The 13,792-nt window shown below is 45.9% G+C and overlaps 1 protein-coding gene across 1 annotated transcript in view; it reads left to right on the forward strand.

Moving 5' to 3' along the window:
* Positions 1-355: 355 nt before the first annotated feature.
* The window catches only part of ZCCHC17 (zinc finger, CCHC domain containing 17), a gene marked incomplete at its 5' end in the record, with an annotated part of 14,666 nt that continues 1,229 nt past the window's right edge, over positions 356-13,792 (forward strand). Inside the window, 5 exons of the mRNA XM_010075546.1 lie at positions 356-422; positions 1,886-1,986; positions 3,617-3,708; positions 4,435-4,535; positions 5,821-5,969. Of these exons, the coding sequence (XP_010073848.1) occupies positions 356-422; positions 1,886-1,986; positions 3,617-3,708; positions 4,435-4,535; positions 5,821-5,969 (510 nt within the window). The remainder of the gene's footprint in view (positions 423-1,885; positions 1,987-3,616; positions 3,709-4,434; positions 4,536-5,820; positions 5,970-13,792) is intronic.

Here is a 13,792-nt window from a genome sequence, read left to right on the forward strand (position 1 = left end):
GCCTGCAGCGTGCAGCTTTGGCTCCTTGTTTTGTTTGTTTAGGCACTGCTCAGTTCAGTTTGGGTAGCTGTCAGTTCTGTTCCACAGAGATACTCACCTGTGTATAGGAATCGGTGTGTTAATTAACGTACATACATTTACATTTGTACATATATCTACAAGATGCTTACCTGGATAATGTAGGAGCAGTTGTCTGACCATGCCTCCTCCAGGTTCTCAGGCATTGCAGTGTTTAACCTTGAAATCTAAAATTGGAGGAAAGCAGGAGAACGACATGGGCTTTTTGTGCATATTCTAACCTGTGGCTTGCAGATGGGTTTTGTGAAGGGCTTTGCCTTAGCTGTTGCATTGATTTTCTTCGCAGGTTGCTACAGTGACGGAATATGGGGCATTTATAAAAATTCCAGGCTGCAGGCGGCAAGGTTTGTTTCTCTTACTTTGTTCAGATGTTGTTTCATCTGATGGTAGTGACAGGACAAGGGGAAGGGTTTGAAGCTGCAAGAGGGGAGATGGAGATGAGATGTGAGGAAGAAATGTTTTCCTGTGCGGGGGGTGAGGCAGTGGCCCAGGGTGCCCAGAGAAGCTGTGGATGCCCCATCCCTGGAGGGGTTCAAGGCCAGGCTGGATGAGGCTTTGGGCAATCTGGGCTAGCTTTTTGGTAACTTCAGGATATTTTAGAGAATCATTTTAAGGTATTGGACAAAACATAGATACTTTCTCCAGTTAGTTTGCCAAACTTATTCCTTTTATGGCAAATATAAATGAGTTAAAGACTGAGATGAAACTCAAATTAAGAAAAAACTGGAAAAGCTCTCTTAAAGCTCTGGCAGTGTCGGTGGGAAATTTGCAAAATCAAACTCATTTTACAAAAGAAATGGCTTAGGGCGGATGTTCTGTCAGGTGCTGATTGGCCCACAAATACCCCCAAAAACAACCTCTCTTTGCTCTCCTCTGGAAGCGCCCACTCACTGTAGTGCCAGTTCTAATAAAAGTTTTTGGACAGAAGTGTGGCTGCTGGAGGGAAGTCTCTGAGATTGAAACGGGCCCTGAAATACAAGCTTGATCCGCAAGGCGTGTTTCCATATTTATCCTCCTTTTTATAACCCTGGAACCTACGTGTCCTTCATGCAAATTAAAAACCCAGGTTTGGGGCTGGGTGACCTTGCGGGCGCAGAGCAGGGCAGCCTTGGCGTTTCTGCTTTTGCCTTTGCCAGCAAAGTGGCGTATTGCTGACGTGTGAAATGGGCTCTTTATTCTCAGGTGCTTGGAGTGGCCTCAGAGAACAGGCGGGAGGGGAGGGGTGTTAGTGCCTGCCTCAGTTTTCCTTCTAATATTTTGCATTGCTTTGGGGACCTGCTTGTCTGAGTTAATTTTGAGCGGATCTTGATGAACTTTTATATGTTTGATTGATGCAACTGGTTGATTCTCACCTGCATGAGGTACCAAAGGAAAGACGTGGTTAGTTTTGCTTAGGGCAGCCATGAAATATGTTCCCTGTCTCCCAGAGCAGTTGTCTCCAAACGTTCTTAGTTGTTCTCTGCCTGTGCATGATCAGTTAACCCTATCAGTTAAAAAATTTTTGTCCACACACCTTCCAATATATGTATATATGTTTATGAATTATAGATATGTGATGTTGTAGTAATGTTATGTACCTTATAAAGGATACTCAAAAATAAAAAAGGGTGAGCAGAAGACAAAATAAGCACTGTTAATTTTTTTTTTAATTTTATTTATTAATGGTACAAAAATATTTTCTTCTCACACCCCAAAGGATTGTCTCTCATCTGCCTCACTTTGGAGGCTGCTCTCCCAGAGGGCAAAACTGAGATTCAGTGGAGGCTTGTCTTTACCTTTTTGCTTTCTTTTCCAAATCCATTCCCAGGCCTTGTCCATAGGACTCACATGTCCTCCTGCCGCGTGGATAAACCCTCGGAGATAGTAGATGTTGGAGACAAAGTATGGGTGAAGCTTATTGGAAAAGAGGTAACGTTAATCTTGTTTCTTCAGTGCTATGTAAATAAAATATACTGCAAATCCACCGAGAACTTCTGCGCGCAGAGGCTGTGTGTTGTGTCGCCTTGTCGGGGTTTAACAGGCTCTGTTTTACAGCCAGGTGAATTCTTTTTACCTCCAGATGTGGCTTTGGGCACATAGCTTCTGTGACATGCAAGAAAAAGGGACTTTGTAAAAGCTTTTGGCTTAAAAGCAGCAAAAGGCTTCCCTTCCTTCTCTCTGTCACCTTACTTTGTGATTTGGTGAATGAGCAATTTAGAAGATCCTGAGATAAGAGCCGATATAAACGCTGTTCAGTCACTGTTCTGAGAGACAGACCTGTTGTTAGAAGAAGCGAGATACTTATTTTTTTGCTTTCAGCAAAGTGGCAGTGAGTTATGCCCAAGAAAAATAAAGAGGTTTTTTGTTTTAATAAGAACATTATACATTTTTTTTTCTTCCCCCTGCAATCTACATTGCTTTTTCTTCTGCAGAAGATGTGACATGGGCATATCAGCTGTATTTAAAGATTACTTAGAACAAAAACTAAAGACTCTTGCTTTGGCGAGCCATGGAATCAAAGCAAGCTGACTGAATTTTCTTGAGAGTGACGTGGAAGCATTTGATTCAGAGCTGCACAGCATTTGGCCTTAAATCCTTTGCTTTTTTTTTTTTTTGAAAGAAGATAATCGGGTTGATGTACAAAACAAAGATTTTTGTGTGAGATAAGGGAAATGGGTTGAGAAACTTGGTTTATATATGCAGTAGAGAAAATCTATGTGAAAGACTCTACAGATTCTTTGTAGCCATCTGTGGTGTGCTTTCCTTTTTAATTTTGTTTGTATAAATTTTTATTAAGCCACTGTTTTCATTATTGGGAGCACAGTTGTTTGGTTCCTGGCTTCTTTGCTGTAGACACAAGGGACAGAAACATGTTGGAGAGGTGAACGGTGGAAGAGTTCATTAGATTGCCTGCAAATAACTGCATACATGTCATGACCAGACAAAACAGGAATACCCTCAGTAGCAGCATTGGTGAAAATGCAGAAAGTTGTAAGAAAGGCTTGAGAAAACCCCAAGCATACAACTTTTGCTCTTCTTTCTGAAGTGATAATGTGGCAATCAAGGACTTACTGGGATTCAGAAAAGAATAAGCCCCTGATAGAGATACTGAAAACATTCTTAGTCTCCTAAGAGGATCGAAATGGGAAAAGGGATATAAAGTTTTATTTTTCAGGATGCAGATTGGCCAAAGTACTGGTCCGGGGGAACTGCCTTGGGGTGGATGATCTGAGAATGATAACAAAGCTTCCAAACATGAACTTTCTTCTACAGCTCTTGGGTCTGGTCATATTGAAAGCAGAATGTTAATCTGAATGGACGTATGGTTTGATCTTGTCTCATTACTGAGATAGCTGCTTAACAGAAGCTGTTTTATTAACGAGAATACTCTAAATGCAGCTACAAAGCGACAGAACAAAAGCACTTTCATGCAGTATCCTTTTCAGTGCTGCTCTTTGCTAACTAGCGATTTCCTTCCTTCTCTGGAGGCCTCCAGATACAGTGTATTAATTCACATTATTGTCATTTATTCTTCTCATGCCATATCTTTCTCTTTCAGATGAAGGATGACAAGCTGAAGCTTTCCCTCTCCATGAAGGTTGTTAACCAAGGCACAGGGAAAGACCTGGATCCAAACAATGTTTCCCTTGAGTAGGTAAATCTACTGAGCAGACTAGAACAGGTCAGACAGGTTGCTGCTGCCTGCATTCCTGGCTTTCCTGCCATACTTACTCCCTAGGTCCCCCCCTCTTTTGGAGGTGAGGGGGGCTCTTCCTGAGCCCCCAGCGATGCGCTGGCCAGCTGGAGAGCTGACTGAAGGTGCTTCCTGGGTTACGCTGCCTAGAGACAGGCAGGAGCTGGAGGAGGCTGCGGGGAGTTGCAGCCCTTCACCCCATGGCAGGATTTTCATTCCTGCGATGTGACGGCCGTGCTGGGGATTTGTCTTGCTTTCACATGCTACAAAATCAAATCTTCACTGCTCAGATGTTTCAGAGCTTCCTGGTCTGCCATTTTTTGTGATGGCTCTTGCAGGTTGAATAAAATAGTTTTGTTTTTGTCCTGTGTAAGTATATATGTGTGTGTGTGCTCCACATACATGAGAACAGATGTTAATGTAAAGGGCGTAACTGCAGGTCCCCACGTTTGTCTGCCTTGTGTAGAGAGTGCTCAGTTAATCTCAAAACCAGATGATGACAGGTAATATGCTGTTAACAACGTGGTTTATTCTAATGAGCAGTTGGTCAGCTCTGTTCTTCGGTTTACCCAAGTGGTGCTTTCAAGGCAATATTTGAAAAAACTTGTGTTTAGGTCATGTCTGTGTAAATACACAAGGTTAAAGATAAGAGTGGATTGAAAATGGAACTGTCCTCTTTCCAGCCAGGACGAGAGGAAGAAACGCACGTTCAGAGACTATACCAGTCAGAAGATCACGCTCGAAGCTGTCTTGAACACTGTGTGCAAGAAATGTGGTTGCAAAGGTATGTTCATGCAGTGCTGTCTTGTTCTTTCAATGGAGCCTTGTTCTAACCAGGGATCTGTGGATAGGGTTGTATTGGCGTCTGTCTCCCAGTTGTGTGTGAGGACTGAATTTTTCTTCCATGTGTCCCTTTCAGAGGAGAACGACATTTTCTATCACTTATTACAAAAAGGAAAGGCTTAGCTTAGCTGAACTCCTTTTACAAAGGTTTGTTTCTTAAAATTGCCGTTGAGCTTCCTGTAAAGAACCTTCTTACCGAGGACGGGTTTGGTCCAGGTTCCCTTCTTGCAGTATTTGTGTTCATGTGTCTTGCAGTGTAGGTCTTGTCCAGTTTTGCATTTTAAGAGACAAACGTGCCTTCACCAGATCATTTCATTATGAAGAACCATCAGTGGAAGTCACTGCTCAGTTGTTGGGAACACAGTGTTCGCTTGCGAGCAGTGCCTTAGAGCTGAAACCAAGCATTTGGTTTCTTTTAACCTGGTGAAATGTTTGTGTCTTGCCTCGTTCAGCACTGGGAAGTTGCCTTCTGTGGTGCCTTTTCAGTGGCTTTTTGCAGGTTGCTGAGGAATAAAGTAGGATTTTTTTGTACATGGAGTTTTCGCTGCACCCTACTTGTCTTGTTATTCAGCCATAAAAGCTGGAGTTCCTGCTCTTCTGGAGGAGGTTGATAGTTAATATGGTTCTCTGTAGTGATAAATAACTATCTTTAAAATACCATTTTAAAGACTCTCCATAACTTTAAAATGGGTTCTGCATGTTTCCAGTCTGCTTTTTAATGAAGATGTCTATTCATGGCAGGCAGGCGCTACCTATCTGTAGTTTCTGCTATAACCGTTAGTAGGTCAGCTGTGATGTCTCCGGAGTGGAAAGGGTAGAACCAGAACGAGCTGATTTCCTCTGTATTTGTGGCTTTGGTCTCATCTACCAGGTGCCTGTCACACCCATGTACTCCCTTTGCCGTGTGCTTTTCCGTGCTGTTTAAGCCCTTGTGCAGACACGTTTCTACCAGTTGCCCTGTTCGGACACGAGTGTCTTATTGTTTTTGCCTGATTAATCTTTCCAGAATGACCTGGGTTCTGTTTGCTCCCCAGCTTGTTTAATCAGGGTATGTTAAACTAGCTGAAATGCTGGTGCAAAAAATGTACAGTGTAGATTGTCTTATTGGGACTAATAATAAAAAAGATCATTGGCAGTGTTTCAGGTGTCTGAAATACAGTTTGTTTTTGTTTTTGTTTTTTTTTTTAAAAAGGGGGTGGGTTGCTCCTTCAAACACTGTTTTACAGGTCATTTTGCCAAGGAGTGTTTCGTGCAGCCTGGAGGCACTAAATACAGCCTCATTCCAGAAGAGGAGGAAGAGGAGGTGGCAGCAGCAGGATGTGAAAGAGATAAAAAGACCAGCCTGGCTGACGATTCATCAAAAAAAAGGAAAAAGGTATGAGATGCCCTACTGCCTGCCTGGGAGAGTGAGCCAGATAATTTGTTCTGTGATTTACTCCAGCAGTGTGGTTATGAGTGGCCAGTTCTGGGCTGAGGTGTCTCAGTTTTGTGCAGATTCTGGAGCAAAACAAGAATCTCCTCTGCAGACTTTTTAGTAATTCCTTTACTTTCCTCCTTTAAAGTGTCTTTAAGATGGTTTTGTGCTATAATGCAGAGTCCTCAAAAGATATTTCTTAGAGCGAGAAAAGGATTATTTTTTTTTTCCTGGTTTTTGTGAGACTCTGTAGAAATCGCTCCAGTTTCCTGAATTACTGTGATTCTTGCCAAGAACCCTGTTTCCCCTCCCTCCTTGCTGCTCTTGCCCTAACACCTTTCTTTCACCCGAACTAAATGCCCTGCTGCCTTGCCACAGCGGGTATCCTGACCCAGCTGGTGTGATGTGAACCGGGCTTATCTGCACATGCCAAGGGAAAGTCACTGGCTGTATTTGCACAGGGAGTGTACTCCATTTCCAGGCTCTAAAGCAAGTTTTGTCCATGTGAAAATGTCAAGAGATAAGAGACCTTTTAGGTCCTGTGTTTACACTCTGGCTTCAGAGCACACTGGTGTGAAATGTAGGGGAGACCTGAATCCAAAAGCAGGAGTGTTTGGTGGTCAGGCTGTTCATAATACAGCAGTGAGTATTCTAGTTCTAGACTTCAGTAAATAAACTGTTTCATCAGCCCCTTCACAAATGGAGTCCAATGTCTAATTACCCTTCCAAAGCCTTTTTTTTTTTTTCTTTTTTTTCTCTTTCTAGCTCTGTGGCCTGTCTGTACCCCTGGAGAGGGGCAGCAGGCAGGAGAGGTGGTGGGTTTCCTTTTCCAGGAGAGGGACAAAGATGGTGTTAGCAGTTGCGTAGTGAGAACTCACTTCTGAGGGCTTCGTTCTCCCAAGCTCACTGTGGAGTTGCACGAGTTGCACCAGTACTAGTGCTAGTAGAGGAGACTGTAGATGCTGGTGACAGGGAACAGAGGAATCTGTTTTGATGGGAGCACTTGGAGCAGTCCAGAGCAATGCTGGTAGCTGCAGTCTTGCTTCCAGTCACGTTTTTCCCTGGTAATGTGGTTGATGGCACTTTGATGCCCTCTTATTTGAGTAAGAGAGGAGCAGCTGGGGGTTTTTGTGGGATTGTAGGTGACAACTGCACTGGAGTAGAAGACTCAGGTGTGTTGTGACTTCCCTTGTGTCAGTCTCTGCCCTGTGTTCCTGTCATACAGTCAGTACAAAATGAGGTTAGTGTTAATTTGATGATTAATCTGCAGTTCTTGCCCAGTAGCACTATGGATAGCGGATCCAGTCGCAGGAACAGAATCTTTCTTGACTGTAGATCCTGTTGCCATCCCAAGATGTTGCTTTGCTTCCCCAGTACGTCGGCTCTTACTCAAGAATGTCTTGGACTTGTCTGCAGAGTGTCGTTATGCTGCGATAGAAAATACACATAATCTATTCTGATCTCAGAAGCACGTGGTTGAACCGGATTGTCTTAGATCCCAGGCCAACTGCAACTGACCTCTACGGACTCCAGCCGTTGGGCTTCTCTCTCGCCGTGGAGCCGTGTGGGAGCTGGCCAGCGGTAACCCCTCGGCAGGGCTCGCTTCTGCCTTGGTTCTCTTTCCTCTAGCGGTGATGATGGTTTGTCTAGTAAAGGCCCGTGTAACTTTTATTTAAATGCTCTGGGGAAAAATGACACTAAGAGGTGCACATCTCAGGTTATCATCTCAGTGCCTATCCACCAAGGTGGGGATTCCCTGGGGAGTCTTGCCTTGCTGTGATTACAGGATTTGCGGGTCACTGTCCTGAATTTGTACTAATTTTGGGGGTGCTGGTGGATTTACAGCCTTCCTTTAAACCTTGCTTGTTCCTTTGATCTTTCTCCCTTCTCAAGGAGGAGATCAAAAGTTTTCAGATGTTTTCCAGTGCTGGAAAATAAAACTTTGAGCTTTTTGAAGGCAGGATGTGGGATCCTTAAAATGAATAGCTCCCTTGTTGTCTCAGATGCCTGCTATGATCTTTCCACCATATGCTTCCCTGCTTGTCTGGAGCCCCAGGGGGATTTACACAAAGTAGAAATGGCTCAATCTACCTCCTAACAATTGCCTTGCTGACCCCATCCCACCCGATGTTTGTAACGTAAATGTAGAGCTTATACTTTGAAATGAGTAGATGGGGAACTGCTGTCTTCCAAGCATCCATTTACTGTCATAGCAATAGTATTAACGTTTGTGGTTGTTCATGATCAGTGCTTTCTGTTTCCTTGATCTGATGCTTCCTTGCAGTTTCTGGGTGCTCCTTCCTCTACTTACAGAGATATTCTGGGATCCTTTCCGCCTTTTTTTTTTTCGGCTTGCCTTCCCAACAGCTCCTCACATCCTCACTTTCATCCTGCCTGAGCCCCACAGCATTTACAGGAGTAAGAGATGGAGGCTTCAGGTCTTCAGGCTTCTGGTGTGACTGAGGGACAAGTCTGGTGACAGATCACCTTGTTAGTACTCTGCATGAGAACACTGTCCTGTCTCCTATAATCCCCAAGGAAATAAGCAACTTGAGGGAGAAGCGGGGATGCCGCTGTCGCAGCGCTGTGTGGAAGTATGGGAGACCATCCAAGGAGTTGCTGCCAACTGCACAGGGACCTGGTCGCGTCCCTTTTGCTTTTACTCTTTGGGTCGCAGGGTGAAGGAGCTCCTATGGGAACACGGCAGCAAGCCTGTGCTGAGGTTGTGTAGGAGGGAGGCTTGCTGGGAAGAAATAAACCCTTCTGATTCTCCTCTCCTGTCTGTCTTTCAAGAAAATCTCTGCTGTTCTACACCAGGAGTAACTGCTTTAACTTGAATTCTACAAAAGCATCCATCTGCTGCTCAGATACATTGATTAACTTATCTCTGGGGTAGTTTTGCAACGCTGGAATTGCAGGGTAAACGTGACCTGTGATGGCTTTTTGGCTGACTTCACTGCTCTTTCCCACGATGTAACAGATTTCCGGGCAATGTGCTTGCAGATGCTGTCTGTTCATGTAAAAACCACACCTTAATTGTTCAGTGACCTGGAGTTCATCAAGCCTTAGTCCATCACCACTTGTAGCTGGTACTTGTTTTACTAGTTCTTGAATGGCATCGCCTCAGGGCACAGCCCTTCACACACCTCTGCTGTCCTCTCATTGTCTTTATCTCTGCTTTTCTGAACTTTATTTATTTAATGGCCACGGACTGGATTCTTCTCATCAGATTAGTTCTGACTGGTCTTCAAACAAGGGAAGCAATAGTGCCTTTAGAGTTATGTAAAGAACCCTGTTTGGATTTAAAATGGGTGATGGAATTTAGCTTTTGTTTTTAAGAATAAAAAAAAAAACAAACTAGAAGGAATACTGGCACCTCTCTGGAGATGCAGAAAGACATGTATCTGGAAATCCCTTCTGATTTTTCACAAGGACAGACATAAAGTCTTCAAATGAGACCATAACTCTACAAAAGGGCCTGGCAAAAAATATTTAAACTTCTTGGAGAGTTCTAGACACTCCCTTCTTCTCTCAAATACCTTTAGAAGGAAGGAACTGTTGTAACATTCTTAAAGCATAGCCCTTGGGCAACTTTCCTTACAAAGGACAGGAGAGAGCCTGGTGTGCTGAAGCTGTCCCTTGTTAGTGCCAGGTTTAAAAAAAATAACTGGAGCAGTAGGAGAACCAGCACTGTCAGGCTCTAGCCTCTTGCTCTTCTGCCTGCCAGCTCCCAACACAGGTTTTGTAGATGAGAGATGTTGAAGGAAGCTTATTCCTTTTTGGCAGAATTGTAATCATTACATAATTCGACCAGGACATGCAAGAACTGTGACGTGCAGATCTTCGGACTCCTTGTGCCTCTCTGTATCTGTACCCTGAGAGTCCTTGGGCAAGATCCTCCAAATGTTTATAGAAATGGAGTGTTTGATGTTTGGGGGAGTGCCTGGGTGTGCCCGAGAGCTGAGTTGAGCTTCATCTGTCAGCAGCCATGGGTTCTGGAGACCAGTTTGAGTCTCTGGGTACGGCAGAGCTTTGCTGCTGTTGGTGGAGACAGAAAACTGGCCTTTGCTTTGGCGCTGCCATCTCGCTCCCACTTGCACAACACTGAGTTGACTGCTAACCAGCATGGCATGGAAAGGTGGCCTAGTGCTTGTCTCCCAGTACCAGATTGCTGGATTTTAAAGAAATCTGTGGTCTAATAGAAGATTGCTGCTTGTGCAGAATGATTTCACAGCAGCACTGTCTCCTGCTACAGAAAATGCGAAGCTCTTCTGTCGCTGGTGGGCTCCCTGCAGTATTTGCAGTCCAGCGCGTGCTTATGCTGCCATGCTGGCGTTGCTGCGCTGGAGGGACTTGTTCTGTGGTGTTGTGAGTGATTTTGTTATTAGAAGTCCCCCAAAAAGGGGAAACCTAGGTGATTTTTTTTTTTTTCAGCCAGCACAATGTCCATGTATGTACTTTTATTTCCCCTGTAATCCTGAAGGAACGTGTGTGACATCCTGTCCTGTCTTCAGCCTTCGCATGCTGAGAGTTTCCCAAGCTCTGGAATGAAACTCTGCTAGTTGTTAAGGTCTTGTCAAACTTTCTCACCATGTGCAGGAGCTGGAAGAGCTTGAGAAAGTTTTCCTTGCTGCATCCCTTTCTCTAGAAGGTTTAACTCTTTACCATCCTCTTCTAAAGACCCTTAGGATTTGCTTCAGCCCTCAGTCTATGGGTAGGGAACTTCATAGCAAGTCTGGTATTGTCCCACAGAAAAACAGACACTCAGATTCTGGGTGACCTCAATGATCATTGTGCTCTTGTGGGGCTATGAAAAACTGATACCTGCCAAGGATCTGCTGGGTGTGGAGTGAACTCAGTCCTCTGCTCTCTTCCCTGGAGTCCCAGAGGAACTTTGCTTGATGTTCAGCTCTGAGCTCATCTTTGCTCTTCCACCTCCATAAAAGAATTTAACATCACAGAATCCCAGACTGGTTTGGGTTGGAAGGGACCTTGCAGATCATCTATCTCCAACCCCCCTGCCATGGGCAGGGACACCTCCCACTAGCCCAGGTTGCTCAAAGCCTCATCCAGCCTGGCCTTGAGCCCCCCCCAGGGATTTAACGTTAAATAAGCTCCTAGCTCCCTCCTTTTGTTGTCACAATTTGATAGTTCGTACCCGGCGCTAGGACACACAATCTGTGCTGAACTGATCTCTTTAGCTGGGCCTTTTGTGTACCCACTCTTACGGGAGCATATTGTTGTTTTTAAATGAAATGTGGACAGACTCTCCTTGTCTTCCCGTAAGCCAGGATATCAATCTTCGTATGGAAACTGCTCTTGTCTGGAAGTGGCTGAAGCTAATGGAAGAACTGTCTTTTGGGAAGAACCCCGCCTTCTCTGTGCTCTCTGCATTGGGGCTCTTCTTTTCCTCCAAGCAATTTTAAGACAACTTGCCCATTCAGGGGATGATTGTGGGTGACACTGGAGGGCTACCAGCAACCCTGTGCCCTGCCCACTGTTAACGCCTACGTAAATACAGCTCGGGCTTGGCTTTAACCTGCTGGCCTGACTTGGTGAGCTACCTGAGCACCTCCACGCCTACAGCAGACAATGCAGAGCCAGGATGTCAAAGTCAGTTACTCCAGGGGATTTATTTTTTTTTCCCCCTCTTTGCCTCATTTTTCATGCTGTGCTCAGCATCTGCTTCTGGTTTTCTTCCGAACAGATGAGCGCTGGTTTCTTAGCTCGGGGTCCTCTGGGTGAATGTGCACTTGCTGCCATTTTCCAGCTTCCTTCTGTGGAGCCGGTTTTCTTCATGTGGATGCTTTCCAAGTGATTTCCAGCCAGGGTTGTTCTTTTCCCCGGGTGGGTTGGCTGTGTGAATGGCCTAAGGCAGCATCTGCGGGTCTCTGGGGGAGGATGGAGCATCTCAGGCCAGACCCACAAAACTGGTGTCAGCGCCGGGTTCAGACCTTTAGCCCCCATGGCCAGCCCTGTGCTGCGCCTGGTTGTGTCGGAGCAGGTGGAAATTTCTGCCCACACTGATCATTCTGGTTTTGTACAGGTATGTCGTGTGATTCCGTGGCTGATTGCCGCTGTTCCCTTCATCTCATCACGGGTTCATTTTCTGTCCCTTGGCTTAGATTTTGGGGTGGCTCTGGGTGTCAGCAGTGGCTGGCCGAGGAGGGACCTCCCCGAGAACACGTCCTGCCTGTGGTCCTGTGACTGGCACAGCCATGCCCTTGCGCTTGCTCCTTCTTCCAGCTTCCTTGTGAAAGGAGCGCCTGGCACCAAGAGCCCTGCCAGGGCCGGGGTGACTTACAGCAAACCTGTCCCAGTAAAACTCCGCAAGCCCAAGGTTGGCCTTGAGGCCCTTTTCTTTTTGGCAAGGAAAAGAAGTGGAGCTGTTGGCTTGGGGGCTCCAGGCTTCTCCCATTACGCTCCTTTCCGTAGTGGAATGTAAAACACGTTTGTGTGTTATGCTTGGGGCTGTCATTTGACCCCTCTTCCTCTCCCATTGTGCGGCTCCCAGTGCACAGCCGAGCTCTGGCCAAGCCATCCGTCATCCTCATTAAATTAGGGTCAGACCAGGGAGAGAGACATGGCTTTTTGTCTGGCTTACCAAGATTTCTTCTCCTGGACTAGCGATGCCTTGAAGTGAATTCCCTGGGCTTCTCCCACCCGTTGGCGCAGGCTCAGCAGAGTCGTTACCGCTGCTAACAGAGATCTCAGCTCTCCGGGGGTGGTGGTCAGCAGGGGAGGCAGCACCACAGCCGTGGCTCCTTGCTCACGCTCTGCTTCGAGATCTCACTTTGTCCCCAGCTGTGATGCTGCTGTGCCGTCCCAGCTGCGGGGCACGTTTTTACAAACCTGAAATGACACCAGTCTGAAGGGGATGCGTCCAGGAAGAAAGGTGAAGCACGCATAGGGGCTAAGGAGCTGGGCTATGACTGGGGGGATAAAAAAAACCTCATCTAGCTGAGCTAGTGGTAGGACATGTGTCACTGGCACCTGGCTGTGTTGTTAAATTATGGAAGAGAACAGGGTGCTGGTTTGCAGCGAGTTAGGGAAGGTTTGTGCCCAGTCGTCCGGAGCAGTGAGGACACGTGGGTCACCCAGGAAGGTGGAGCTCGCTTTATGCACCAATGCTTAAAAAATGGCTTGGTCAGAGCAGCAAGCTCTGCTCGCTGGGTTGCATTCCTCACTGGTGGTGTCTAAATCTATAGCATGGGCTTGGGTTGCCTTGCTGGCACACGTGCGCTTCATGAAACCTGCTTTTGCTTCATTCCTTCTGTCCTCTTTGTGTCTTTGGATAGAAAGAAAATTCATGATAGCTGCTTGCACAGGAAGGGCTCTCTCTGATGTTGATGTGGCTGTGGAAGAAATTGGTGGATCCTCGTTGGAGGCCAGTGTTGCTGGGCTTGGACAGAGAGCTGGAGCTTTATATTAACCCTATGAAAAATATTAAAATTATTTTTGGGGGCCCCTCACCTGTGTGCTGCCTTCCTTTACATCCCAGAACCAAGGTGTGCTGAAGTAAATACCTGTTTTTTTGCTGGATGATAATTTCTTTTTCAAAGAATTTTCCTATAAAATATATGTGGGAAAAACTTCTTCCATCTTGTTCTGAGAGTCGCTCTGCACGATAATTTTGTGGGCATTCAGGAAAGGTGAGTTGAGCTGGGATCAGATTTGGATGTTTGTGCACAAAAGCCGACTGTGCCGGCTGGTGCCTTCTGAGCCCTGTGTGTTCTTGGCAGCGACACTGGCCGGGCTGGCACTGGCTGGCCCCGCCGGGCCCC

The sequence above is a fragment of the Pterocles gutturalis genome, unplaced genomic scaffold, assembly GCF_000699245.1.
Source record: "Pterocles gutturalis isolate BGI_N339 unplaced genomic scaffold, ASM69924v1 scaffold31267, whole genome shotgun sequence".
Classification (NCBI taxonomy): domain Eukaryota; kingdom Metazoa; phylum Chordata; class Aves; order Pterocliformes; family Pteroclidae; genus Pterocles; species Pterocles gutturalis.